The 24,809-nt window shown below is 38.3% G+C and overlaps 1 protein-coding gene across 9 annotated transcripts in view; it reads right to left on the reverse strand.

Annotated features, from left to right (window-relative positions):
• The window catches only part of PTER (phosphotriesterase related), a 144,115-nt gene that overhangs the window by 91,703 nt on the left and 27,603 nt on the right, over positions 1 to 24,809 (reverse strand). For 8 of the 9 annotated variants that reach the window (XR_012030942.1, XM_072825677.1, XM_072825679.1 and 5 more), the window contains exons 2-3: positions 15,908 to 16,378; positions 14,331 to 14,596 (exon numbers count right to left, since the gene is read on the reverse strand). Coding sequence is in view for 8 of the 9 variants with exons in the window: in XM_072825677.1 (XP_072681778.1) it covers positions 14,331 to 14,596; positions 15,908 to 16,339 (698 nt within the window). In the remaining variant the exon portion in view is untranslated. Of the gene's footprint in view, positions 1 to 14,330; positions 14,597 to 15,907; positions 16,379 to 17,417; positions 17,510 to 24,809 lie in introns of all 9 variants that reach the window. The other variant, XM_072825672.1, reaches the window with a different exon arrangement.

Consider the following 24,809-nt stretch of genomic DNA (forward strand, 5'->3'; position numbering starts at 1 on the left):
AGATGGCAAGATTTTGTGGGGGTTTTTAAATGTCTGAATAATATTAATATATATACATATATAATGTCTGAATAATATAATATTCATATATATATTCGTGTATATATAATATATATTTTACATACATATACACATATATGTTTATATTCGTGTGTGTGTGTATATATATATATATATATTTCCCTTGTTCTTTATCCTTTCATCTATTGATGGACACTTGGGTGACTTCCACACTTTGGCTATTGTAAATAATGCTGCAATAAACATAGGGATGCATATATCCCTTCAAATTAGTGTTTTTCTATTCTTTGGTTAAATACCCAGTAGTGCGATTCTTACAATGTAGGGTAGTTCTATTTTTAATTTTCTGAGGAACCTCCATAGTTTTCCAGAGGCTGCACCAGTTTGCATTCCCACCAACAGTGAATGAGAGTTACTTTTTCTCTACATTCTCATCAACACTTGTTTCTTGACTTTTTGGATTTTAGCCATTCTGAAAGTTGTGAGTGATAACTCATTATGGTTTTGATTTGCATTTCCCTGATGACTGAGTGATGTTGAGCATCTTTTCATGCGTCTGTTGGCCACTGGATGTCTTCTTTGGAGAAAGATCTGTTCATGTCTTCTGCCTATTTTTTAATGGGATTGTTTTTTTGTGTGTGTTAAGTTGTATAAGTTCTTTATATATTTTGGATACTAACTTTATTGGATATCTAATTTGCCAATATTTTTTCCCATTTTCCCATTCAGTAGGTTGTCTTTTAGTTTTGCTGGTTGTTTCCTTTGCTGTGCAAAAGTTTTTTCTTTTGATGCAATCCCAGTGTTTTATTTTTGTGTTTATTCCCCTTGTCTCAGGAGACGTATCTGGAAAGATGTCGCTATGACTGATGTCAGAGAAATCACTGCTTGTGCTCTTTTCTAGGATTTTTATGGATTCAGGTCTCACATTTAGGTCCTTGACCCATTTTGAGTTTATTTTTGTGTATGGTGTAAGAAAGTGGCCCAGTTTCATTCTTTTTCACAAAGCTATCTAGTTTTCCCAACATTACTTGAAGAGGCTTGTTTTTCTTTTCCCCCATCACATATTCTTTTACCCGTTGTCAAATATTAATTGACCATATAATTATGGGTTTATTTCTGGGCTTTCTATTTTGTTTCACTAATCCTGTGTCTGTTTTTGTGCCAATACCATACTGTTTTGATGACTACAGCTTTGTAGTATAACTTGAAATCTGGAATTGTGATATCTCCAGTTTTGTTTTTCTTTTTCAAGATTGCTTTCACTATTTAGGGCTTTTTGTTTGTTTGGTTTGGTTCCATACATACTTTAGAATTGCTTGTCCTAGTTTGTGAAAAATGCTGTTGGTATTTTGATAGGGATGGTATTAAATCTGTAGACTGCTTCGGGTCGTACGGATATTTTAACAATATTTGTCTTCCAATCAATGAACATGGACTATCTTTCCATTTGTGTTCTCTTCAATTTCTTTCATCAGTGTTTTATTGTTTTCAGAGTACAGGCCTTTCACCTCTTTGGCTAAGTTTATTCCTAGGTATTTTATTACTTTTGGTGCAATTGAAAAGGGATTGTTTTCTTAATATCTCTTTCTGCTGTTTTATTATTAGTGTACACAAATGCTTGGATTTCTGTATATTGATTTTGTATCCTGCGACCTTACTGAATTCATTTATCAGTTCTAGTAGCTTTTTTGGTGGAGTCTTCAGTGTTTTCTAGATATAGTATCATGTCATTTGAAAATAGTGATAGTTTTACATCTTTCTTGCCAATTTGGATACCTCTTATTTCTTTTTGTTGTCTGATTGCTGTGGCTAGGACTTCCAGTACTAAGTTGAATAAAAGTGGTGAGAGTAGACATCCTTGTCTTATTCCTTACCTTAAGGGAAAAGCTCTCGGTTTTTCTCCAGGGAGTACATTGCTAGCTGTTGGATTTTCATATAAGACCTTTATTATGTTGAAGTATATTCTCTTTAACCCTCCTTTCTTGAGGGATTTTATCATGAATGGATGTTGTACTTTGTCAAACGCTTTTTCTTCATCTATTGAAATGATCATATAGTCAAAAGGATCATATCCTTTTTCTTACTGATGTGATATATCAAATTGATTGATTTGGGAATATTGAACCACCTTTGTGTCCTGAAAATAAATTCTATGTGATTGTGGTGAATGATTTTTTTAATGTATTCTTGTATTCAGTTTCCTAATATTTTGCTGAGGATTTTTGCATCTATATTCATCAGAGATATTGTCCTGTGGTTTCCTTTTTTTGTGTGGTATCTTTATCTGGTTTGTGGGTAATGCTGGCCTCACAGAATGAATTTGGAAGTTTTCCTTCCTCTTCTATATTTTCAGAATAATTTGAGAAGAATAGGTATGAGCTGTTCTTTAACTGTTTGGTAGAATTCACCTATGAGGCTGAAAGTCCTGTACTTTTATTTTTGATAATTTTTTGATTAATAATTTAATTTCATTCTTGGTAATTGGTCTGTTAAGATTTTCAGTTTTTCCTTGCTTGGGTATTGGTAGGTTATATGTTTCTAGGTTGTCCAGTTCTTTTGGCATATAATTTTTCATAATATTCTCTGATTTCTGTTGTGTTGGTTGTTATTTCACCTCTGTCATTTCTGATTTGTTTATTTGAATCCTTACTCTCCCCTCCCCCCTTTTTTTCTGATGAGTCTGGCTAGAGGCTTATCAATTTTGTTGCTCTTTTCAAAGAACCAGCTCCTGGTTTCATTGATCTGTTTTATTGATTTTTTGGTTTCTATCTCATTTATTTATGCTCTAATATTTATTATTTCCTTCCTTCTGCTAGTTTTAGGTTTTGTTTGTTCTTCTTTTCTAGCTCCTTTAGGTGTAAGGTTAGGTTGCTTAGCTGAGATTTTCCTTGCTTTTTGAGATAGATGTATTGCTACATACTCCCCTCTTAGAACTGCTTTTGCTGCATCCCAAAGGTTTTGAACTATTATGTTTTCAATTTTCATTCAATGTAACTTTTCACTCCTTTGATTTCTTGTTTGACCCATTTATTGTTTAGTAGCATGTTATTTAAACTTCCATGTATTTGTGCTCTTTCCAGATATTTTCTTTTTTTTTAAGACTTTTATTTATTCATGAGAGACAGAGAAAGAGAGAGGCAGAGACATAGGCAGAGGGAGAATCAGGCACCCTGTGTGGAACTCAATGCAGGACTTGATCCTAGGACCTCAGGATCATGACTGAGCCAAAGGCAGATATTCAACCACTGAGCTACCCAGGTGCCCCTTCCAGATATTTTCTTGTGTTTGATCTAGTTTCATAGTGTTTTGGTCAGAAAAGATGCATGGTATGATTTCAGCCTTTTTGAATTTGTTGAGACTTGTTTTGTGGTCTAATATGTGATCTCTTCTGGAAAATGTCCCATGTGCACTTGAAAAGAATGTGTCTTCTGCTGTTTTATGGTGGAATGTTCTGAATATATTTGTTAGTTACATCTGGTCCAGTGTGTCATTCAAAGCCACTGTTTCCTTGTTGATTTTCTATTTGGGTTATTTGTCTATTAATGTAAGTGGCACATTAAATTCCCCAACTCTTATTGTATTATTATTATTTCCTTTATGTTTGTTAATAGCAACTTTATGTACTTGGCTGGCTCTGTGTTGGGTGATGGATAATTATAATTGTTCTAACTTCTTGTTGGACTGTCTTCTTTATTATTATATAGTGTTCTTCTTTGTCTCTTATACAGTCTTTGTTTTAAAGTCCTTTTTGTCCATTATAAGTATTGCTACCCCAGCTTTCTTTTGACATCCATTTCCATGATGTTTCTCCATCCCCTCACGTTCAATCTGCAGCTGTTTTTAGGGCTAAAAGAAGTCTCTAATAGGCAGCATATAGATGGGTTATTTTTTTTACCATCCTATCACCCTATGTCTTTCGATTGGAGCATCTAGGACATTTATATTCAAAATAATTGTTGATAGATGTGTATTTATTGCCATTTGTTACTTGTTTCATGGTTGTTTCTATAGATTTTCTCTGATCCTTTCTTCTCTTGCACTCTCATGATTTGCTGCCTTTCTTTAATGATATACTTGGATTCCTTCCTCTTTATTTTTGCATATCTATTACTGGTTTTTGATTTGTGGTTACCATTAGATTTGTATATAACATCTGCATATAGCAGTCTATATTAAGTTGATGGTTGCTTAAGCTTGAACCCATTTTTTGTTCCTCCCACCCATGTTTTAGGTATATAAGTGTCATATTTTACATCCCTTTATTTTGTGAATCCCTTGACTGACTTTTACAGAGATATTTATTTTTACTGCTTTTATGTTTCCTACTTTTCTTCTTACTCTTACTTATGGTCTTTCTTTTCCACTCAGAAAGTCTCCTTTAATGTGTCTTTTAGGGCGGGTTTAGTGGTCATGAAACCCTTATCTTTTGCTTGTCTGAGAAACTATTTCTCCTATTCTGAATGGTAGCCTAGCTGGATAGAGTATTCTTGGCTGCAGATTTTTTCTTGTCAGCACTTTGTCTAGATCATGCCACTGTTTTACGGTTTGCAAAGTTTCTGTTGGAAAATCTGCTGGTAGCTATATGGGGTTTCCCATGTATGTAACTGTCTTCTTTTGCTGCCTTTTTTTTTAAGATTTATTTATTTATTTCAGGAAGAGAGAGAGAGAGAGAATGGGGGGAGGGACAGAGGGAGAGGGAGAGAGAGAGAATCTCAAGCAGACTCATCCCCACTGAGCACAGAGCCCAACATGGGCCTAGATCTCAGGACCCTGAGATCATGACCTGAGTTGAAATCAAGTGTCAGATGCTCAACCAAGCCAGCCAAGGTGCCCCCTTTTTTTGCTTTTAAGGTTTTTTAAAATCAGTACTTTTTACCCTTTTAATCACTATATGTCTTGGTGTGGACCTCCAAGCATATCCACTGAAGTCAAGGTGAGTGGGGCTTGGTGTAAGCAAGTTAGGTAGTAGATGGTGGTGCCCTAATGGTTCTCACAGGTAGGCTTGGTGTTTATGCCGGGGGGGTGAGGGAGGAAGATGGCACCTGGCAGCTCTTTGATTCCTGAGGGGTTCTTCCAGTGATCCCTGCCCCTCCAGACTTGCTCTGAGATGACTAAATAGCTTTCTCTCCCACATGCCCCAGGCATTTTTCAAACTTCTGCTTCTAGGCTGTATCTCCATGGGCTGTTTGTTATACTGTCTCTTGAAGGGCAAAATTCAGCTTATCTCTGGGCTTTCCCAGAAAAGAGTCCTCTAATTTTTCAAAAGTCCAGGCTTTAAGGTCCTCTGATTAAATTCTGGTAAGAACCCAGAAAATTTGGCCCGTCTTGCTTTCAAAGCCAAATACTATGGAGATGGGTCTTCCCTGTGCAGCCCACGTATTAGCCTATTTCTCTCTCCTCTCCTCACCCAGGGCTCCTCCAGGCCCCAAGAAGAGCCAGCCTGTTTCATTCCACACACTGCATCTCTGCCCTTTGTCCTCTCTGATGTGGCCTCTTCTCTACTTTCAGCGATGGAGTTTGTTCTGGTAGACTTCAGGTCACTTTCTGAGTTATTCACACTGATGCATTGTTGCGTTGTATTTGTGGGATGAGGCAAGCTTAGGGTCCTCTTGCTCTGCCATCTTTCCAGCCTCCCCCTAAGTTCTTAATGTGTGGTCTAAACACTGCCTAGGGTTAGAAAGTAAAACTCGTTATTCCAATTAAAGATTGCTCAGAAACTTTGGTTTCACACAAAGTCAAACCTGCAATTAGAATGGTGCATTCACATGAACACATTCGTTTATTCCATATATGTATTTTAAAGATGCATTTTTTCTTTTTGTATTAAGGCCTTACTTTTATGGAACAGCCTTTTCAACATGAGAACATAATTGGAAATGAAAAGCAATAGAAAAATAATTCAAGTTGTTCTGTATTAATAGTATTCCCCATTACCTATATTTGAATAAGCATCTTCCTCCTACATTATTCACTTCCCTGACTGCCTGGATCCAGACCTTACAGAGATATTTAATGACATCATAGAAGGAATGATGTCACACTTTCAATATTATGACTTAAGTGTAGACTTACGCAAAAGGAACAGATGGCTTCAGGAGAGAAAAACCCTTGTTTAAATTAGACTAAAACCAGAAGTTGGCTCTGAATTGTGAAGTGTAATTAAAACTTTATTTTAAAATACATTTCACAGTTTATATACCCTAGGAAGAGCTTTTTACCATATGAACTTTCCAGCTGCCACATAGCACAAAAGAGGTTGTGTTTTTCATGTAAGGCAGTACACAGTTCAGGGAATGATGGTATTGAGAAGATTGAAGATAAATCTCATAGACATGGCAATCCTATTTTTTAAAATGTCACATTTCATGGGAATGGTGTCAGAGTCATGAGAAATCGCTTTAGAAAAAAAAAAAATACTGGTAGGAGGTTTGGATGGATATAATGTACTGGAGAGAATACCTGACCAGTGCTTTGACCCTGACATGGGCTGGTCTGCCCAAATGTCTGTTAAAGAGTACGATTTGGGATACTTCACAAATATCAATTACTAGCATAGCTTAAGTGCATTTTATTTGGCATTATTTATGTGTTTTAAGAAGTTCTGCTACCTTTCAGTCTGTCAAACGTTTGTCTGGATTTTTTTTATTTTTGTATTAAATAGGTCCTGCAAAGAAAGGAAATCCATGATAAACAATAATAGGGGGGAATCCCCATAACGCTTTAAAGGGTTAGAAGTAATTTTTCTTAACCCCTTTTGACAGATGAGCAAAGGACTGGAAGGTTTAAGTGACTTGGTCAAGATCACACAAAAAAGTGCTGGTGTCAGAACCGGAAATTAAGCAACATGACGCCAGCACACCATTTCTCCATCGTCCCATGCATAGAACAGAGACAGAATGAATATACATTGCACTAATTAAGGAATAGCTGCTGCCAATATCATCACACAATTTTAACCTTAAATGTATTCAGAGTTTGTGTTTCTATGTCAGTGAGTACTCTCTCCAACCAACAAACTAACGTAGATTTTTATATAAAATTTGGCCACAGTGTTACAAGTTACAGACAAGCGGCCATAATGACATGTTTAAAAGCATTTGGGTTTTTTTCTCTTTTTTTTCTAGTTTTTCTTTCCTATCATCTGTCATAGTGATAGCAGAAGAAATGTCAGTGAACATTAGTAAACTTAAAAAGGAGAGTGTTCTTAGTACACATTTTCTTTTTAAAACTCTCACTTGCTTATCAGGCCTCTACTTTGTTGCCTGAACTGATTTCTTTCATTTTTCACTCCATGGTAGGATCTGAGCCAATATGACTAAATAAGTTGTCTTTACTATAAATAATGTTCACAATGTATATACTATACAATGTGTACTCATTCCTCTCAGGCGTACTCTACTTATGCACATAATGCATGCATATGCATAATGCTAATAATAAACCGTTAAGCAATACAGCATGGTACACACAGGATTCTAAATGTGATAAACCATTTCATGTGCAGGACATACCAATTGTTCTTTCTTAAAAATCCTACCTTACTATTTAAGTATATAAAGATGTTTTGCCCAGTTTAAGTTGGCCAAACATTTGCCTGGAATTGTTTTTGAGTGAGTTCATGTTAATTCACTAGCATTCATAGGAATTAAAAGTGTACAGTTCGGAGGATACCAGATAATAATTTTTTGGTGGCTTTTCAAAGACAACCGTAAGGTTAAAAGTCACTATAATTATAATTCAGTCATCAGTTGGAAAGCAGAGAATGTGTTGTGTTCCCTGCTCCATCCCAGCATCTAGTACATGAGACACTCAATAAATACTTGTTGAATGAATGAATGAAGCAATATTCCATCCTCTCACTTCATCTAAATAAAAGCATGAAAAAATGTGTCAAAATTGTATTCTTTAAAGAGTTAGGTGAATTTGGCATGAATGGTCAGAGGTAGAGAGAATAAAATGCATTATTAGGCCATCCCTTGTGTTCTACCTTTTCTTCCAAAACCCTTGGGTCAAATCCTACCCTCCCCAGGGAGCAATTTTCAAAGAGAAAGGTGGACTCTTTTCCTGCACTTAATTATTATTGTGCTCCTCATCAAACTGTAGGCCTTGGATTTCCATCAAAGCTCCGTGGTTTGTTAGATAGATAACCAAGTAGAAAAAAAGATCAGAGGCATAGCACCTGTCTTTTGCCCTCCCGAGATGCAAAACTTAATCAGGAAATAGCACCCAGATGCCTTCCAGCCACATTGTTTTACCCAGCTTTCACTGGTAACGAAAGAATCATGTTGCCACAAAAATCCCTCCAGCTCCTCTACAGTACACGAAGGATAATATTTCCTTGGAAATGAATTGCAAAAAGGCCATCCATGGTGCATCTTCTTTAATCACGCACACCCTGTATTAGACCAGGGGCAGAGGCAGTGCTGTGATCATACACCAACTGGAAATGTAGAGAGAGTTTTAACAGGTAGTAAAATCATAATACATGATTCAAAGGCATAAACCCTTTGTGGATTCACAACCCAAACAGGGACACCTAAGTGCTGGTGTTAGTTTTCCAATAACTGTTGACTTTGGGTGGCTGTACCTGTCAAGGGCAGCCCCCTGCCATGTTCCCTGGGGCTAAATTCACAGCCATCCACAAGCATGTCCACAGGCCCATATTTCTTAGGGAGAACAGATGGTTAGGGGAGGGCCTAGACACAGAAGCAGATTTATCTTGTCAGGTTGTTATCTCCAGGTAAATGACCTTAAGCAGGTCACAAATGGTCACATGACAACAATGTGGTTCAGAGGTGTCCTGAGGTGTCCGCCATTCATTAACTCTTCCCTCTCAGGGTCCCTAGTGCTCCTTTTGGATAGGTAGATGGCAGTTTTACTATTGTGGCCATGTTGTGTGAGTGTGTGCATACGTGTGTGTACATTTTGAGATAAACTGCCTTGTGCATGAATGCTAGTGAAGATTTATACACCTTCAAAAGATTTCATTGCTTTAACGTGCTGGTGAACATCTTGGAATTTTTTTTTTTTTCTCAAGTGATAGAAGTCCTAACTTTAAGGGGATAAATGCACCAATTTTATAGGTAGTCAAGGCTGAGCGTCAGTCCTGGTGAGGACCCCAATGTTCTAAAAAGCAGCTGCAGAGCAGAGCCTGCTCCTTGCCTGGTCACCGCACAATCAGAACAGCCTGTGGGTTCAGCGCTTTCTCCTTTATGCCTAAAAAGGCGTGGTGGCGAGAGAAACGAATGATTCTGTGTTTTGTTTGGCTTGTTTTGTTTTCCTGAAGGTCTTGTTTTCAGAACACGCTTCTTTCTTTGTGTGTGTTGTCTATGCATTTTGTTGCATGAAATACATGCCCTTTTGTGATTTGTCCCCATTAGAAAAGCTGAAGTCCTTGCCCTTTCAATACAGATCAGATTGTGTGTGCAGCCCAGCAGACCTCAGAGAGTCTGTGAAAGGCTGACCTAGTCATGCTTCAGCCTGGCAACTGTCTTGCTGTGAACCCCCGCGTCAAAAAGCTAAAGTTGCCTGCATCTGTCTCCAATTTTTTTTTTTCTGTTACTTTATTCCATTTGTTTTTCCAAATGCACCACTCTTTTTCTGAAACCATTTTGCCCAGTTGCCTCTCCACTGAAATGTTCCTACTTCTGTGTATTGCTTTTTCAGGCACTGGAACCCTGCATAGTCCCTAATATAGGTACAGAATGGGTGGCTGCTCTAGAAATGGTTTCAGGATTTTCTAGCATGCTCTGAATTTGTCTGATGTCGGGCCAACCTCTCAAGTGCATCCTGAGCCATTCTAGAGGGAGGCACTGACTGGAATGGCAGCCACTGAAAATTAGATCATGTAGCTTTGTTATTTAAAAGAAAATACACATATGTGCACAGATATGTGTTGTTTGATTTTATGAGCAAGGATGTCCTCCTGTACTTGGAGTTAAGACTTTTTTCACCATTTCTAACAAGAGCCTACTTTCTAGTAATGTCAAACATAATTTTCTAACTTACCTACTTGTCTAATTGTAAAGAGAATTAGGAAGGATTCCCCTTTAAGGATCATGGTGGACTAAATGTTGCCAGGAAGCTTTTCCAGCATAGTGCATGTAAAATACTGAATAAAATGAATGGGGGAAAAGTCATATTTTTAAATGCTTGGTTAGGCTGGTGGGGAAGTGAAAGACTGGCTCATGGTGCAGAAACAAGAGAGCAGAAAAAATGAAATGTGAGGGAAGACCTAGAGCATCCATCTGCCTGGCAGGGAGCAGGGTAGGTTAATGGGCCAAAGCAAGACAGAGCCCAGCCTGGATGAGGAAGGAGGTAAACTGGAGACATAGTTCCCATCAGCACATAAAAGGAGTTCTCTCTCCCCCAGACCATACTCATGGGGGTGGCGGAGCAGGTAAAAAGCTGATCCACAGAGGGAGTCTTGGGAGATTCTATGCTTTTCTCAGTCTCTCTTTTTTTTTAAGATTTTATTTATTTATTCATGAGAGACACAAAGAGAGAGGCAGAGACAGGCAAAGGGGAAGCAGGCTCTCTATGGAGAGTCCGATATGGGACTCGATCCCAGGACCACAGGATCATGCCCTGAGCCGAAGGCAGACACGCTCAACCACTGAGCCACCCAGGCATCCCCTTTCTTAGTCTTGGTTTCTGCTGAAAGGGAAGCAGATTGAGAAAAAACATCTTCAGGAAGAATCCATAGCCATGAGCCTGTCTTCATCGAGTATAGGGGCCAGAAAATTCATAGAACTGCTGTGGTTCTTAACTCCTTGAGTCAAAAGTTTGAAGAGTCACAAAAAAAAAAAAAAAAAAAACAAAAAACCCAATACTTTATTATTCTACTTGTATGAGGTACCTGGAGATGTCAGATTCATAGAGGTGAACAAATGGTAGAATGGTGGTTGCTGTGGTCAATAGGGAGGAGGAGTAGGGACTTGTTCAGTGGGTACGGAGTTTTACTTTTGTGAGTGAAGGGTTCTGGAGTTTGGTTGCACCACAGTGTGAATGAATGTATTTAACACTACTTCAAAATGAGTAAGATGGTAGGTAAATTTTATATTATGACAGTTTTACCACAAATAAACATGTATTTTCATTTTTAAAAACTGAGTTTAAAGTAGCCCCAGATTGGTAGTGCCCCTACTGCCTACAAGTATAGGCAAAATATCCAAAATAAAGAAGGTTAAAACCTTAAGAAAAACAAAAACAAAGAGAGGACACCTGGGTGTTTCAGTCAGTTAAGCATCCAACTCACAGTTTAGGCTCAGGTCATGATCTCATGGGTGGGGAGATAGATAGATAGCCCCAGGATGGGCTCTGGGCTCAGCAGGGAATCTGCTTAGGATTCTCTACCTCTGCCCTTCCCTTCATGCAGCCTTACTCTCCCTTTCTCTCTCTCTCTCTCTCTCTAAAATAAAAAAATTAAATGTTTCTAAAAAAATTCTATAACCTATTTACTTTTTTAAAAAGATCTATTTTAATGATCTATTTTCTTAAAGCTCTATCTTCCTATTTACTACTTCTCTCTCCAGCACAATCAATATGTTGCCTAGCCTATCAATTTGGTTTATAATATTAAGAACCAAAAACATTTGTTCCCAGGAACAAATGAAAAATACATCTTCATATCCATGAATCCCAAGCACACACAATAAAAAGAAATTCACACTGAGATAGATCATAGTGCAGATACAGACTCCCAGAGACGAAGGTGTTAGAAACGGAAAAGTCAGGTTACCTCCAAGGAAGCATATTTAGGTTCAGCCAGCTTATGAACAGCAATAACGTTATTGAAAATGGAATATCTTTAAAGTGCTTAGAAAAAGTAAATTTTTTTAAAGATTTTATTTATTTTTCGTGAGAGACACAGAGAGAGAGATTGACAGAGACACAGGCAGAGGGAGAAGCAGGCTCCATGCAGGGAGCCTGATGTGGGACTCTATCCTGGGTCTCCAGGATCAGGCCCTGGGCTGAAGGTGGCGCTAAACCGCTGAGCCACCCAGGCTGCCCAAAAAAGTAACTTTTAAGTAGAATTATCTGCTTTAATTAATTATTATAAATTATGTATTCTATTTAATTATCTCTTATGAATGAAGGAATGAAGTGAAGACATTTTCAGACACATTATGTTCTAAGTATTCATTACCAGAACAGACACACAATTAAGGAACTTCAAATTAAGTATCTTATGAAATTCAAAGATAAAGATCTGAGATGAAGAGGGAATGGTAAGCAAAGAAAATAGCAACAGAAAGGCTAATCTAAATATGCATTGAGCATCTATATGTTTTATGATAGTAAAATAATGTCCAATCACTGGGTTTAAGAAAAGAAAATAAGCACAAAGCCTGGAAAAAATAGTACATATGTCAGACGGTGATTTAAGGTGAAGGATTCTAAAGTCTTTGTATTACCAGGAAGGTTGGTAAAATATGCATTATATTTAAAATTTGGTATGTTAGATATATGTGTTACATTTTCTATTATAACCACTGATAGGATAGAAATAGTATAGATACCTTCCAAAGTGTTAAAGGGGAAAGATAAAATAAGTTGAAAAAAGTCAATAAAAGAAATAAGAAAAGATGACATTAACTATGACAAAAAGAAAAAGTTGGGGGGTGCCTGGATAGCCCAGTTGGTTAAGTGACAGACTCCGTTTTGACTCAGGTCATGATCTTGGAGTCATAAGACTGAGCCCTGCCTCAGGCTCCGCACTCCGCGAAGAGTCTGCTTGAGATTCTCCACCTCTCCCTCTGCCCCTCCCACCACTCACATGTGCTCGCACACACTCTCTTTCTCTCAAATAAGTAAATAGATAAAATCTTAAAAAAAAAAAAAAAGGAAAAGTGGAACAAATGTTTTAGTGAGTAGTCAATGTAAATAAACTGAAGTTTTCATATAGAAGAAGACACTGGGTAAAACCCAAAACCCAGCCACATGCTCCTTATATAAGACACATTTAAATTATAAAACTAACATAGAGAGATCACTATAGTCACATTAATATCAGATAAAACGGTCTCTAAAACAGGAAGCATTACTCAAATTACTAGGGATAAAGCAGCTCAATACATCAATACATGTTGAAATAAATTTTAATTCACTAGGAAGGTGAAACAACTTGTATGCATGTGATAGCGGAGTTTCAAACTGAAACCTGTACAATTAGAAACTAAAAAATCCACCATAATAGATTTTAACCTACTTCTTTTTGTAACCAATAGATTGAGCAGTCACAAAGTAGGAATATACAATTTTGAACATGGTTACTAATGTAATCTAATGGACCTATAGAAAGCATAATAATAGCAGAATACAATGCTTTTAAGAAACTAAGAAATATTTATAAAATTTAAAAATGTATCTTATCTTACTTATTTACATGATATATATCACACTGTTTAAAAAAGTGAAGAAATCATCCTTCTTGATTAAAGATGCTACATATGTTCTATATCATACAAAGTAACATTATCAAGTACATTATTTTAAATTTGTATGAACTTACCCTAGATCTAACAGCATATGGTAGAGTCAAGTTCTCATGTTTTAAGCCACCCAGTTTCTTATAATTTGTTATAGTAGTCATGGGAAACTAAGACTACTACTAAACAAATAATATACCCATTACTATTATGTTTTTTTTAAAGATTTATTTATTTATTATAGACAGTGAAGCCGATTTTTATTTTGAAATAAAAATCTCAAGCAGATTCCACTCTCAGTATGGAGCCCGATTTGGGGCTCAATCTCACAACCCTGAGATCATGACTTGAGCTGAAATCAAGAGTCAGATGCTCAACCGACTGAGCCACCAGGTGCCCCAGTATTATGGTTTATAATTGCATTTTCCAAATTTCCATCAGTCGCAACAGCAAATTTGAATATTTACATTTTCTCAGGGTGAAACCATTCACTTTCCCTTCCCTTTATATTTGCAGATAAATTTATCACTCCAACTACTGACAAATACTGAGCATATAGACTTGGCAACTACTATAATATCAGACCCTGAGGCAAAGAAGTGAAGTAAACAGGGACAGTTACTATGAAGGGTTATGAAGGATTAAGTAAATAAGAAATGATATACACAAAAAACCTAGAACACTAACAGACCTAGAGTCGGGACACAAAAATGGCAGCATTGACTTTTATTAACATCTGTTGTAAAACTTTATAAATACTATCATCCAGGTGGTTAGTAGTTTTCTGTAGGTGATTAGTATTTCATTAATCTGATGATATTAATTTGATCATTCATAATCATCTGGTGACTTGAACTACTTTGGAGAGAGTCTGCTTACCTATCAATGTGGGACATAACTGTTTTGGAGATGTCTACGCCTGCTTCTTGCAACACGCGGATAATCTGAAACGGTGCACTTGGATGCCTTCCAGGATGAATAATAACAGGACAGCCCAGCTGAGCCTGGGCATGAGCTGTTGCTTGAAGAATCTTCTTCTCACTCTCAGTTAGAGGCCAGGAGCAACCAATTTCTCCAATGACGCCACACTTGATAGTAGTTCCATCAGCTCCATGGAGAATTTCATTAGTGAGGACATCAGTAAGCTAAGGAAGAGCGGGAAAGAAAATACATTATAGGCTGTGGAATTTATCAACCCAGAGTCACCACAGTATGTCATTGGCTTTATTCCTTTGGTCAGTCATTCTTTAAAAAATGTATTCGCCATCCATTCCATTAATATTGGTCAATGAGAAAGGCCAAATCTCTAATTCAACAAGTTATTCTAAATCAGAGATTCAGTAATATCTTACTGTGATTATTTAATAAGAAATTTGTGGCTTTAAGAAGCTGTAGGGGAAAAAAATGTGATTTCATGAAAGTACATTCAGATGAGAAAAAATGTATAATTTCACCTAAGGAACATCTAGAACATAAAAAGACTGCCCTTGAACATACGTCAACTGTATCAACTAATCCTTTAATTCTCCCTTATTGACGCAGTCCTTAAGCTCATACAGCATAGAGAATTCACAGCACGCAATACTAATATCACATTTTTTGGTTCGTGTGTATATTACTACTAGAAGTGGTTGGGAGCATGTGTAATAGCTGACTTCAGGATAGTCCTCAAATAATAATAAGCATGTAAAAAGATAGAGGCCCAGTTGGAAAATAATGCAGATAAGGTTTTGAAATACAAAGATTTTAATGATTGACTGAATCTTTGCAGACTGTGGCTGACCTTCTATGCCTGTCAAGCAGGCAATGGAAGATACACACAAATATAGACAATAGGTATAAACATGCATAAACACATACAGGCATGCACAGAAGAGCACATAATTATTTCTTTTTATCTCTGAAAGATTTCCTTCCTTCTGCCCATTCTTGCCTAAGATCATATGATAACAAAAACAGGAATGATTTTCTCCTACCCTTCCTGTTTTGTAAAAGAAGGAAACATATTCGCCAATGTGCCAAGTCTCTGCCTGCCAAGTCTCACCCTACAGTGAATTTTTATTGCTGGTTATTATAAAATCCAGAAAGAAAATTGAGATTACATAACTGGGATTTATCATGGAAAAATGAGGTTTACAAACAGGCTGTGGCACCATTACTGAGCACATATACAGTATATCCAAATCTAAATGTCAACGCTTTGGATTTTCCCGTGACCAGTGGGTTAAGATCTCCTCCCTGATGCTTCTTTTTCTTTATGAAATGAAATGTTCCTAATTTTGGGTCCCAACTGGCAGATGTCTTTGCTAGCTAGCAAATTTCTGTAGCATGCCCAGCTACCTCTGAGTCTGTGACATTCCCCAATGGAGATGGCATGTAGGGATAATCCAACGTTGGAAGTTCTGGCCTTTCTGAATTTACGCACAAATATTGTCAAAGACCTCAGGGCTTCTCACCTGCTCCACTGACATGGCTCTGGTCTCTGGAGAGTGAGTTGCATCCACATAAAACCCAGCTCCAGATATAATATGGACACCAGTCTCCTCTGCAAACCACTTTAGAGTCTTCACGTCTCGGCTAATCCCAACAGTCGTGTTCTCTACCAGAGCCCCTCCACCTTTGGCTTTGAAATTCAACAGTTCTTCCCTAACGGCTTCCGTCTCCTGATTCAGCTGAAGATTCTCTTTATGGGAATAAGGGTTTTTTTGAATCCAAAATAAATTTTTCATCATAATAGGTTCCTTGGAGATAGCTTCATAACATGGAGGAGGTGGGTAGTAAGAGCAGTCAAAGGTCATCGTCAAATGTTCATGGGTCAGAGTACGGCCCAGTTTGCTTGGCTCTATGAGGCCCAAAACAGTTTGGACTTTCCCACTTAAGGAAGACATTTCCGATGATACCAGGAGATTCTCTGAAAAGAATGTTTTCTGGAGAAAAAGAAAACTAGAGTCAGAAAATTTAACACACACATAAATTCTGTCCATAGGGGCTGGGAGGCTGTTGAAGGTATACCTGCGTAAGGAAGAGAATCAATGAAACTAGAGATATGATCCCACTTATCATCCTGCCAAAGCCAGAGTCCGTCTCTAGTAAATTGTTTAAGCTCACTGCAGCCTTAAGTGACATGCATGGTGTTAAATGTCCCCTGGCCATTTCCACTGGGACTCCTTTGCCTGATTTAATCCCAGCCTCATCTACTGAAAATTTTTCTTGGTATTCACTGTTTCCTTTTGCTTAATTTTATCTCACTAGTCACAATGATGCTTCCTTGGTTAATTCAACAATAATCTCCATTTTTTAAAAAAACTACCCATAATTAATAACTTACACCAAAAACAGCCTTGTATCAGAACTTTTCTCATTTGTCATTTTTTCAAATGAATTAAATATGCTGAGGCTACTGATCATTCCATTGCTCATTCACTGTCCAAGTGAACAAACTTCTGTTGAAAGTCCATCATGTGCCAGAAATTGTAGATATAAACACATGTAGGACAAACATCTCTGACTTAATGATTTCACAGATTATTCCCCCCAAAAAATGGGGGGGCACGCCTAGGTTTAATAATAAAAGAACAAGAATAAAAACCTCTCTGCTCTGGATGTTTTCTTTTGTCTAGGGCTCATACTCAGAAATACTTCAAAAAAGCAAAAATCCAGGGTGCCTGGGTGGTACAGTTGGTTAAGCTTCCAACTCTTGGTTTCAGCTCAGTCCCTGGAACTGAGTCCCCTATCCTAGGGGTGGTGTGTAGTCCATGCTCAGCAAGGAGTCTCCTTGAAGGTTCTCTCTCCCTCTGCCCTTCCCCCTTTGCTTCCTCTCCCCCTCTCTAAAATAAATAAAATCTTTTTTTTTAAAGAAGCAAAAATCCTTCATTATAATAAAAGTGACTATAATTTATTGAAACTGAAATTTGCTGTCTCCAAAGAGTAAAAACCTCTCCATTTATTTTCATTTGTAACACCTACCTACTAAGGGTTCACCATGTTTCCATCACTGACAACAAAAACCCCAATTCCAGAGCTTTCATGTGTCCGTATGTTTCCTAAATGAAGGGATTCTATTGGAAAGAAGAAGGCACAACTCAAAGTATGAAGACAAACACCTTCATAGCCAAGAGTGAACCCCCTGCCAGAAACAGTGGTCTACACAGAGCACTAGCCGCTCACATTCGGAGGATGGTGACAAACTCCCTGGGAACCAAGTAACAGAAAATGCCTTTGCTGTTCCTTAAAAAGACATCTGAAATCATTTTCCCCACCTCCCTGACCTTCTGAGCATGAGTTTTCTTACCTGTAAATTAGAATAACAATTCTAATAGTTCCTAGACTATCATAGGAAGTCTTAAAATTAAATGAGATACCACAGGTAAAAAAGGATACCAGAGGTTTGGCACCCAGCCCATAAGGTCACCGAATAATAGCTCTGTTCTGCTAGTAGAAGGAAATACTATGTATTCCCTAGATTTTTTTTTCCAGAGGAAGTATTTGGTTAGAGGGGAGATCATTTAGGGGAGCAATTCACAGCAGGTGTAGTACATTTAAGAGACAAAGTGAAAAGAGACCCGAGTTGGGGGGGAAGGGAGCACCAAGCTAAAGGCAGTTTTACGTCAATCCACAGCAAACATCTGGAACCCAGGAATGTGATATATATTGGTCCATAATGTTAAATAATTGATTTCCACTGTTTGGCAAAGAACGGTAGGACTTGTGGCTAGCCTGGCCATTCATTTTTGGTTGGTGGTGCTCTTCTGCAAGACAAGCTTCCATCATCTAAATAATTCACTTGGTGACAGAAGCTGACATCTGTTTAGAGTCACTATGTAGCTGCCAATCACTGCACAGGGCAAGGATTTTCATCGATGATGTCTAGGACCTCACTGTTCAGTGCCTTATTCCCTGTTACCAAGACCAAGGAATATGTAGCTAGTTTATTCTGCTGAAAGAAAACCACAGTTCCATTAATAATTGATTCAATCTCCATATGGGTTGATTGACTCTTTCCTTCCTGTTGGCTCATGGGGGCCAGAAATTTGGATGAAACTGATGAAACTTGATCACTATCACTGTGTGTCACCTATCCTTCATTTTTTAAGAAGGAAGAAAACAAACAAATAATATTAGCACTTTTAGGAGAAAAGTACCAAACTGCATAGTTAATTGATAAAGATTTGAAAGAGCAATATTAGGAAGTTTCAAGCTCACAACCTGTGAATCTGTGGGGGAAAAAAAAACCCACTTAAGAAATGTCATCTCTCCTGGGAAATTCCTCAGGCAGAGCGACTCTGCTGCCTCCTGTGATCACAAACAATGTAACCCTGCACATTAGCTTTTTGATAATTTTTATACATTTTTTCTATGGTACAAGAGAAAAATAACCAGCACTCACAATATTCTTGTTTGAATTCCTCCTCTATTTAAGATATATACATGGAATGGAAGTGTTTATGTAATAGTTCTATCCTTTTGCCTGCAGGTCAGTTTGCAATAAATTTAGGATGTGATGATGACTTTGTAATTTGATTTCCTGAAGTCAGACCCTGAGAGGGGAAAATCAAGTAAATTCCATTAAATTATCTGCATTTCAAAAACAAAAACAAAAACAAAAAACAACAACAAAAAAACCCCAATGTAATCCATACTTAAAGGATGAGACTGGATGAAAGAAAAAAACCTGTAGCAGACGTGGCTCTAAGCTGGAATGTGCCTTTCAGTTGGATGGAATATGCATGGTTGCTGCGCGGCGGCGCGGTTCCCACAGGAACAAGGTGGCTCTTCCACCCACATTCAGCCTGAACATTTGTTTTCGGCTCAGGTACCAGCAGAGGGTTACCACTCGCCTTCCACCATGGAGGTAAGGATTCAGAGTTAGGAGGATGGTAATGGGCACAGAGCTGCCCGTGCACAACTGTACATACAGGAGTGACCCTCACCAAAAAAAAAAAAAAAAAAAAAAAAAAAAAAAAAAAAAAAGCAGGCTTCAGGCATTTTGCAGGGCATCCGCGGGAAGCGTGAGGTTGCACACACCTGCAGCACAGGCAGTGGGGAGAGCCAGCAGAGCTGTGAACGCAGTTGCCAGGAGCCTTGGACCTCAGGTGGGAAACCTGAGCAGAGACACCAAGGCTAGGCTGCAATCGCCGGACCGCCGCTCAGAGGAAGCAATGCTGCTAATCCCAGCGGGTACAGACGCAGGAAGGAGCACCAAACTTTAACGGAAAAAAAAAAAAAAAAAAAAAACGGAGAGAACCAGTAGTTCTATAGTATTGTTAGTAGTATTGAGCTGGAAACCAGAGACAATATGTAGGATGTGTCATTTTTGAAAATCTATGCATAAATTAACTTCTATAAAATATAGAGCAAATTTGCCAAACTGTTGAAGATTTGGTGGTGGTGGGTGGGTAGCTTGGGGGGTAATTTTGGTTTTGTTTCCCCGAGATACTTGCCACAGTTATTTCACCCTGGCCATTATGCTTATTTATGATTTTTTATGATTTGTGATTTTTCAGTCTCCCTGAGTTGAATATTCATTTAGGTTACATTTCCCATTTCAGAGGATAGGACTTCCTGAAAATTTTACATATGAATGAGTGTCCTCCCAGATTCCATAGACTCAGTGCCTCTCCCCTGCCCTCGCCTCCACCACACCTGGTCCTGGACCTGGCTGAAGGTATCTGCTTTGCAATTTTAGATTCAGTAGTCAGATTGGCAAGGTGATGTTGGGTGAATTGATTCTCAGCTCACTTCCTCAAGAACTGTGTAAGTTCGAATCTCTCTAATAAATCCTGTTCTATTTCACCTCCAGGTATTTTCTTTCCCTGATCAAACCCTACCTGACAAAAAAAAAAAAAAATATATATATATATATATATATATATATTTATATATATTTATAGGAAAGCATTTCAGAGTTTTATGCAGAGAAAATATGAACTGAATAACTAGCAGCCCCACGGAGAATGGATGAGGGAGGAGGGCCGGTGTGCCTGCAGAGACCAGCAGGGTGTTGCTAGAATCTGGGAAAAAAAATCAGGTGCTGGCTTGGTCTGAGAGGACACCAGGGGAGATGGTGAGAAAGCAGAAGCAGTAAGAGATACTGGAAGTTTCTAACTGGACTTGCTGGTGCTGTAAAAGTATCCTCCAAGTAATGGGCTCCTAAGAAAAAACTGCCTTCTGGTGCAAATATGCTGGTGCTTCTATCTTTTATGGGTTGTATCACACAGAGCAGCAGTAGTCTATAAACACTGCACTTAGAGCTGACATTTGATTTGTGACCAAAATATTTTTAAAACCACATAATATTTTTTTTAAAGCTTGTTTGAATACTTCCATCATGTGCAGGTTCAAACCTGTGGCATGTCTCCTCTCAAACAGCATTGGTCTGGTGGCTGAACAATGGCGACACGATTTCCTCCTCACACCCGGTGCATGTCCACTTGCCCAGTTATTTATGGTTATATGGCTCTACTCCATGGAGATTTATAACTTTTCATATTAAGCATTGTCAAAAAATCAATAACCAAGCCTGCACAAGGAGAAGGAAATCCAGCCACTTCAGTACACAGAGCAATAATGGGACCCAGCAAGTTCTTAAAACTGTGACATAAATAAAACAAAACCACTCAGAGGTGCAAATGAGCAATGTGAATCTTGTATTCAGAGGAAAATGGTGGGTTTCATTCCCAGCTTTTCTTTTTTCTTTTTTTTTCTTTTTTTTTGCCTTTTTCTTTTTCTTTCCTATTTGATTAAGGAAGTTGGAGAGACATCTGAGGTATTTCCAAATTTCAAGTAACAAATATGAAGATGGTGATGAAGATGTACCCAGGAGGGCGCCTGGGTGGCTTAGTCAGTTAAGCTTCTGCTTTTGGCTCAGGTCGTGATCCTGGGGTCCTAGGATCAAGTCCCGTATCGGGCTCCCTGCTCAGTGGGTAGCCTGCTTCTCCCTCTCCCACTGCTTATTGTTTCTGTCTTTTTCTCTAATATTTTTTTTTAAAGTATAAATTAAAAAAAAAGATGTACCCAGGAAATGACACTCCTGGACAAAGGCATTCACAGGTGGGTGCCTCCCCTGGGTTGGTTCAGGCCTTCCTGGTCCTGAGCAACTTGATGTGAACAGTTGATCTAAAAGGATAGGTCAGTTCAGTCCAGTAATTTTTAAGGTCAGCAGTCACACTAGGCTGCTCAACTATTGGGATGGAACTTGTAGCTTAATTGACTTTAGTTTTAAATTTTTTATTTTTAATTGAAATACGGTTGACATACAGCACTATATTAGTTTGGGTGTACAATCTAGTGATTCAACAATGATATACATTATGAAACGCTTGCCATGATAAGTGTAGTTACTTGTCACCTGTCATCATATTATAATATTATACAATATTACTGTATTCCTTATGCTATATTTTTCATCCCTGTGTTTTGTGGCTAGAAGTCTGTGCCTCTTAATCTCCTTCATCTGTTTTGCCCATCCTCCCATGGCCTCCCCTCTGGCAACCACCAGTTTGTTCTCTGTGTCTATGAATCTGTTTCTGAGGGGATCCCTGGGTGGCTCAGTGGTTTAGTGCCTGCCTTCAGCTCAGGGTGTGATCCTGGAGTCCCGGGATAGAGTCCCACCTCAGTCTCCCTGCATGGAGCCTGCTTCTCCCTCTGTCTGTGTCTCTGCCTCTCCCTCTCTCTCATGAATAAATAAATAAGGTATTTTTTTTAATAAAGAATCTGTATCTGGTTTTGTTTTTTAGATTTCAGAATAAGTGAAGTCTATGGTATTTGTCTTTGCCTTATTTACTTAGCATAATGCCTTCTAGGTGCATCTAGTTTGCAAATGCCAAGATTTCCTTCTTTTTTATGGCTGAGTAATATTCCAGTGTAACATATCTTTTTTACCCACTCATCTCTTGATGGACACTTGGGTTCCTTCTCGAACTTGGCTATTGTAAGTAATGCTGCAGTAAACATAGGGGTGCATATATCTTTTTGAATTAGCCTTTTTGTATTCTTTGGTAAACACCTACAAGTGTAATTGCTGCATCAGATGGCATTCCTATTTTTTAGTTGTCTGAGGAATCTCCATACTGGATCTCTATTCAGGTCAAAATGCAACATAACTCACTACTTGTCACAGTAACATTGGAGCTGAGACAAGCACGATGCTGTCCAAATGCTGTCTACAGAACTGACCTTTATGGGTTATTTCACTTGAAAAAAAACAAGATTTAGCTCATCTCAACCCCTCATTCTCAGAAAAAGTTTCCACACTCACTTCTGTGAGAATGTTTGATGTAAATTCCTTGATTTTACTACTAGTATAATCCTAGGAGTGGAACATGTAACAAGTCACAGAATGCAACGATCATACCTTATTTTTCCTCAGAGAAAGCTCTCTATACTGAAGTTAATTCTCAGCTTTTCTCTCCCATGGATTCTTAGTACTAGATAGCTCGAAGAAATACCAGTATTTGCAGCAAATTGCATGGCTGGTCCTTAACTGCATTTAGTCACTTAAAGAGCTTATGACTTGTGTTGCTTTTAACTCCAGGTGAATTCATGTTTTAAACATATAAAGTGTCTATGTTCCTCACACAATTATCTGGAAGGCTGTTCTTGAAGTGGGTTGATTTAGTTACAAGAACAGTAGGTTCAGTCAAGAGTTCTTGGCCCTTCCATTAGATAGCTGTGTGATTTGGAGCAAGTAACTTAACCACTCTGAACCTCTTTACCCATCTATGAAATGAATGGGTTGGACCAGATGAGTTCCAGATGACATTCATTGTTCTGTTATATTCTTTAGCTTGAAATGTGTAATGACCTTCCAAAGATCATTCAGTGAAGAACATTCATCTATCAATGAAGGTGTACTTCAAGACTGGTTTTTAAAATGTGTATTTGCATACACATATATATATGTGATGAGAATGAATTTCATTCATTACCTATCAGTTTTACTCATTACCTAACAGTTTCATTCATTAACTATCAGTGAAGGCTGTAATTATTAAGAATTATTTTAATGTATAGTTTATATACATGTGAATACATGTACACATGTACATGGAATGAGAATGAATGGGTTTCCATTGGAGATCCTTCTCAGTTTATTTTATTTTAAAGATTTTATTTATTTATTCATGAGAGACACAGAGAGACAGGCAGAGGGAAAGACAGGCTCCTTGCTGGGAGCCTGATGTGGGACTCTATCCTGGAACTCCAGGATCACGACCCGAGCCAAAGGCAGATGCTCAACCACTAAGCCACCCAGGCACCTGATCCTCCTCAGTTTAAAAGAACTCTGGGAAGGATGGCTGGTTTGAAAGAATCCTCAACTTGGCTCCAATGTTTCCTACCCATGTAACCGAAAAATTTAAAAATTTAAAACATTTTAGAATTTACCATTAGTTTCCTTACTTGAAAACTGGAATCATATCTGCCATGTAAGATTTGAAAACAAATAAGGTGATACCTAAAAGCACTACCTAAATTATAAATCTCATGCAAATGTTCAAAATTATTATTATACACTGAACTTTAAATTATTTTCCAAACATTTGCTGAGGATCCTTAGGCAAATACACCGGAACTTGTTCTTTGACAAAGCTAATTATAAGGGGCTGAAGTTTATCAAATTGAGGCTGTAATCTGCTTATAAATGCACTCCTTCACTTGAGATCTGTGATCTTTAAAAGCAGATTGACTGTTACAATTGACATCACAGCTCATTAGGCTTTAGGAAATGACCCACTAAAGTGATTACAGCTCTAGGGGGTCCTCATTTTCCACGGGCAACTAGTACTAGAAATGCCTTTTTAAATGAATGTACTTAACACAGTGTGTTAGCTGGTGTCCATCAATGGCTTTCAGTGAATGGTGCCTTCCAACATTCACATATTTGTGCAGCCCCCTTCCACGTGGAACCTGAGCTGGTTCGTGACGTGCATGAACCTACAGTGTGTGGCGCAAGTGATGCTATGTGTTTGGGACCCAAGTCTTTGGAAGTCACTTCTGCTTTTGTGACTCAGGAAAACCTGAGCCGCAATGTAAGAAGTCTGGCTGCCCCTCATGTGGAGAAGGAGAGGCCACATGGGGAGTGAGAGAGCACATCACCCCAAGGTCCCTCTTGAGCTCAGCCTTATGACTGTCCCTGAGAAGGTACCAGACCCATGAGTGAGTCATCCTGAACATTCTAGCCCAGCCAAGAACCCACATGACTGCAAGCCCAGCTACAGGCAACCTGCAGAATTCTGGGACATAATAAAATGGTCATTTGAAACCTGTGGTTTGGGCTGGCCTGTTTCACAACAGTAGATAACCAAAATATAGAGAGACCAACATCACATAAGAGGTTATATTAAAAGACTGGTTCAGGTC

This window comes from Canis lupus, chromosome 5, assembly GCF_048164855.1.
Source record: "Canis lupus baileyi chromosome 5, mCanLup2.hap1, whole genome shotgun sequence".
Taxonomy (NCBI): domain Eukaryota; kingdom Metazoa; phylum Chordata; class Mammalia; order Carnivora; family Canidae; genus Canis; species Canis lupus.